This window comes from Saccostrea echinata, unplaced genomic scaffold (genome assembly GCF_033153115.1).
Source record: "Saccostrea echinata isolate AGI-Se365-2 ecotype Australia unplaced genomic scaffold, CSIRO_AGI_Sech_v1 ptg000002l, whole genome shotgun sequence".
Classification (NCBI taxonomy): domain Eukaryota; kingdom Metazoa; phylum Mollusca; class Bivalvia; order Ostreida; family Ostreidae; genus Saccostrea; species Saccostrea echinata.
In genome coordinates, this window is record NW_026889751.1 from 14594410 (window position 1) to 14599748 (window position 5339).

Consider the following 5339-nt stretch of genomic DNA (forward strand, 5'->3'; position numbering starts at 1 on the left):
TGTAAATATGTATATACGTACCTCTTGTACCATTCATATGAGAGAATAAATGAATGAATACACAAAACAAACTATAGAATGGCCATTCCAAATACATTTTGTAAACTAAGTGATGAGTGGATAATTATGTTGAATCTTTCAGATTATTTCATAATACCTTTGAATATTTTATTCGCTGAATTACATTAACTGCCTTTCACTTATTTACTTCAAATTCAATGCATTTTGAATACCGTAAAGACCACTTTGTTTGCATATTAAAGAACGGTTTATTTATCTCTCTAATGTTATTATTTAACGAGTTGCTATTTCTTTCATGAACATTAACAGCATGTATAGAATTATCACGATAGTTGTACGTGGAGGTCACATTTTTAATTGTCAGGAAAATCGAAAATAAAATTAAGTACTTTTGAGTTTGTATTATTTTCTACCTAACTTGCAATATTATTGCATACAAAATTACTAGGTCGGACGCAAGTAACCTAACTATTTCACTTGTATTTGAAAATTCTATCGAGCGTCGAATGAATTTTACCCATTAAAAAGTGTACAAAAAAATTCCTATGCAGTTTCTTTGGGAATCAATTGCTTAGATAGTCTACTCCGACATGCGTTGACAAAACTCGCGCAATGAGAAGCCATACATTTCAAACTTGTGACCTCTTGGTCAGTATATGTGAAGATTACGCATGACAATTATGGCCACTTGCACATGTTTGGCTTAAGCCTGGATCAAGGTAATCTTGGCTTAAGTCAGGTTCAAAATTATCAAATCACTTACAGACCTCTCTGATTTATCTGAGTAGAGCACAGAATTGTGGTTTACTGTAAACCAGGTAATGGGCAGGTTTAAAGGAAGGTTTATTAGCGATGGAGTATTATTTTGATGAGATAGACCAAATTAATTTTAGCGGAAAGACTTATCAGGCGAGAAAGAATGGTAAGAGACAGGACAAACCCTTTTTTGAATTATTCCGAAGAGGAATTTATTGACAGATTTCGTTTAAGAAAGGAATGTGTAATTGAATTATTCAATGAAATTGGGGAACACCTGGAGCCAAAACAAAAGAAGGTTTCATCAATATCACCTCTTGATCAACTACTAATAGCTTTACGGTTTTACGGAACTGGGTGTTTCCTCAGAGTTTCTGGAGATCTTTTTGGAGTTCACGAAAGTTCAGCTTCTCGCATTGTGAAGAGAGTATCGTCTGCATTAGCATCGCTTTACAAGAATTATGTAGTATTTCCATCAGGAAATTAACTAACTGAAATCCAAAGAGGTTTTATGAACCATAGTGGTATTCCGGGAATAGTGGGTGCAATAGACTGTACCCATATCCCAATACAATCACCTGGAGGTGACACGGCAGAAATTTTTCGTAACAGGAAAGGGTTTTTCTCCATCAATGTGCAAGCAATTTGTGACAATGATCTAATGCTTACAAACGTGGTTGCAAGATGGCCGGGAAGTACCCATGACAGTAGGATTTTTGAGAACAGTAGTGTCTGTGCGAGTTTTGAAAGAAGAAATATTCCTGGGATTTTGATTGCAGATAATGGATACCCTCTCAAACCTTATTTAATAACACCCCTTTTTACTTGCCGGACACCACAGGAGAGACGCTTTAATTTTGCTTTGAGAAACAGTCGAGTTAAAATTGAAATGTATTTGTCATTTGGAAAAGACGCTTTCCTTGCCTTCGAAACCAGTTGAGATTTAAGATTTCTACAACCTTGCACATTATTATTGCTTGCGCAGAAGTGTACAATATTGCAAGGAAAGCTGCCATCCCGGTACCAGATGATGACGATGAAGGAGATACAGCTGTTCCGGTTCCGATGCCACCAAATGCAACCAAGGGGGGCAGGCTTTAAGAGCAGTTTTGATACGACATTTTCAGTAAAAACCCGAACAAGTAAGATAAATTGATTATAAATTTAATTTTTCAATTCTCAAATGTTTAATGTAAGCTTTATATTTGCTACTATGCAAAATACTATCCATTGTGCATATGGCTGCCAGAAATAGCCACTGTTGTTGTTAGAATCTGTACCCCCACATGTAGTGGTTGAAGGTACTGGCAAATTAGGTTCACTTAATTTTATTTCTATATTTCGTTCTCTAGTTTCTGTTTCTTTAACTTTAGTATGTCCTCTTTCAACTGGAGGATTGTCATCTTTTTTTCATTATGTTCTATTTCTGCCATTTCCAGGAGCCTATTCTTGACTTGGTCTTGATGTCCTGGACAAGCAGCTTTTTGTTTAGTACCAGGAACTCTGGACGCTGGTTGTAGCGGTTTAGCGGATTCTTCCGACATTATCGGCGCATCCTCCTGAATTGTGTTGGTTGTCAATATCTGTGAACAGTGAAGCATTGATTGTACTTATTATGAGTAAATAAAATATATTATTGATAGAATGGTTTTTGTCAAAAACAAACAAACAAAAAGAAAAAAAAAATAAAGCATGCATACAGTAAATTCCTCATGAAACGCGAAGAATTAATAACACTGTAAAATCGTGAGATTTTGTTTTCACGTTTTTAAAATCACAGTTATTTTTAATAGCTGATTTTTATTATTTGATATAGAATTATTATAAATGTTGGTTGCGCCCGATTTTTTCATGTTCTCGTAATTTGACAAAAATGGTGGGATCGCGGAATTATATGTACAGGTTGAAAAATAAGAAATCTACAGCGCATACATGTATGCAAATAAATTTTAATTAAAATTGTTTTAATGCAATAATGTTGACAAAATATACCTCGTCATTATCATCTGAATCCTCATTGTCATCTTCTGGTTCATCCCCATGGAGACTTGCATCATCGTCATATGGACTTTGCAAACTAAAAATTTGCTGTGGAAGCATTTCGGATATGGTGCAGGAAATTTTATCCAAGCTTTTCCCAGATGGTCCTCCACCTGTCTTTTTCTTGTCTCTCCTCTCCTTAGCAACAGCAGACTTCTTTATGGCTTTTAGATTTTTCCATAATGATTTCAACTGTATTATGGTTCTCTTGTTTACACCGTGTCTAGAATTTAATTCTTTCTCAATATTTATCCATTCTGTGTTCTTTTTACTAACCATTCTGCCATCATTCTGCTTATTTTCTATGATGTCCTTCCTAGCATGGATAATCTCTTACAAAATTTTCTTTCTCTAATTCAGAAAAAACTGCTGACTTCTGTCTTGTTGCCATTATTTTCAAGGAATGAGATAATCTTAAGCCGTATTCAGGTAAGAAAGAGTTGAGTCACAGGTTTGCAACCCAACTACTTCTCACCTGAGTACAGCTTAAGTCAGGTTTAAGACGGGGTTATCTGATCCCCAGATCACCTATTAAATCAAGGTTACCTGAGCTACAGGTATGCAAGTGGCCATTAGTGTCTGGAAAACGAAGTATGGTTTACAAATGATTTGACAGGTTAAGATTTGTTCTCATTCCATATTAAATACAAACACAAACCCGTTATTTTCTTTGTTATTTTATACCGTCAGTTATATTAGATAGATTGTTTTAAAAACGTGTTGTTTAGGAAGATTAATCTTATATATGCATTTGTTTTATTTCATCTAATAAACTGAATATACCCATGATACGAATTACAGGTACATGCATGAAGTACGAGTAAATGCGGTTTTATTTGTTTTTGTGGAAGAGTGCCAAAAATAAAGACACTTCGAACTCTGGAATTTCCCTATTTTACTGTTTAAATCATAGGTCCGCTCAGCTGACGAGTTGTTTTAATAACGGTAATAAATTATATTCAAGTCCTGGCCAGCGATCGTTACGGTTGGTGACATTGCAATGAAACAGGTAGATACTAAGGTATTAAGATACTAACGGGTATATATATTTTCACCTAATATGTTTTCATTGAGTGTTTTCATAAGAAGTAAATTGCTGGAGGATATCATGTTCTCCCTGATCACATCGATAGCGCGTATAAACAGCGGTACATGAGCACACGCTTTTGTGTACAAAGCAAACGTGTAAATCAAAAGGATGAAAAAAAAAGATGAAATAAAAACATTTCTCTATTAACTGAAATTATTATCTTTAGACAGATAAAAATAAATGAACTTCCGCCTGAGAACATGTGAAAATTATACCCAAATACAATGTAACGAAGGGTTTTGGGTTTAATCCGAGTAGACAATAGCAATGATGTACATGTACATGCAGAATACGCTTTTTTATCCTTCGTCCATGTGTTCCCCCGTAACGGAAAAAAATTATCAGTAAATTATATTATACCGAACGAGGTTGAAAAATGCCGAACTTTTTTTCTTAAGATATTCAGCCCGTAATGCATTTTAATACGGACATTTTCAAAAGTGATAATTTTCTCTCAAAACAATTAAAACACATTATATACTTCATAAATGAACAAATTTATCCAGACATTTTTTAAATCTGATCAAAATATTCAGAAATATGATGATGCCATAATGCATACTAGTAAAATTAGATACAAAGTCGCATTTACTAGCATATTGATATCAAATATAGTGTTCTGCAAGTGAAAACACATGTTTTTAGAAACCATTTAAATGCTTTTATTAGTTAAAATAAGTTTTATAGTTCTTTCAGTAAAATAAGTTTGAAAAATCAAGAATGTTTCATATCAACTTCATTTTTTTTTTTTGACGAAAAAAAAAATATGATCATGTAAACACTCCTATAAGGAAAATAAAAAAAATTGACATAGGAAATTTTGCTATAAATACATTCTATACTATATGATAATAAAAATAAAAGCAAGTTTGAAAACTTTTACCACGGATTATAATTTTTTTTAAACAATTTTCTAACCCTACCCCCCCCCCCTCCCCCAAATTTTCAAAATCACATTTTGGTTAACAAATATACAAACACGTATATCATAACAAAAGAAATATAGCATCACAACTTCAATGTAGAGGCAATGTAATAAGTGACAGTATAAAGTGTTTTACTATGACTTTGACGTCGACCTTGACAATGACCTTTAAATAAGTAAGGACTTTGTAACCAACCTTCGTTTTGAACAATTTTGGTCTTTGAACATATACTATCATGACATATGGCAAAGTCAAAAGCACTGTAACACTTTAATACAATCATAACTATCAACTTCATATTGTTTTTCATATTTGTATTTGACCTTGACCTTATACTTTTTTTAACATTTTGAAATCAAAATTACTATAGACAACAAAGAGTAATGTACATATTCAATTCGTTTCGACAGCTACATGTAATATATTCAATTCATTCTGATAGCTAATAGAACATCCTAATCTGTTTGTAAAATATTTACAAAATACTTTCTGCAATTTCACACCAG

At 33.2% G+C, this 5339-nt stretch overlaps 1 protein-coding gene and 1 pseudogene across 1 annotated transcript; one reads left to right on the top strand and one right to left on the bottom strand.

The window, feature by feature from the left end:
• The first annotated feature begins 842 nt into the window (after window positions 1–842).
• LOC133200669 (putative nuclease HARBI1) lies at window positions 843–1907 on the top strand (annotated as a pseudogene).
• Window positions 1908–2111: 204 nt separating this feature from the next.
• On the bottom strand, window positions 2112–3096 carry LOC133200679 (uncharacterized). The gene is made up of 2 exons (XM_061336449.1): window positions 2770–3096; window positions 2112–2360 (listed from the first exon to the last, which is right to left on the bottom strand). The coding sequence occupies exons 1-2, from the start codon at window positions 3094–3096 to the stop codon at window positions 2112–2114; spliced, it is 576 nt and encodes a 191-aa protein (XP_061192433.1).
• Window positions 3097–5339: the final 2243 nt, after the last annotated feature.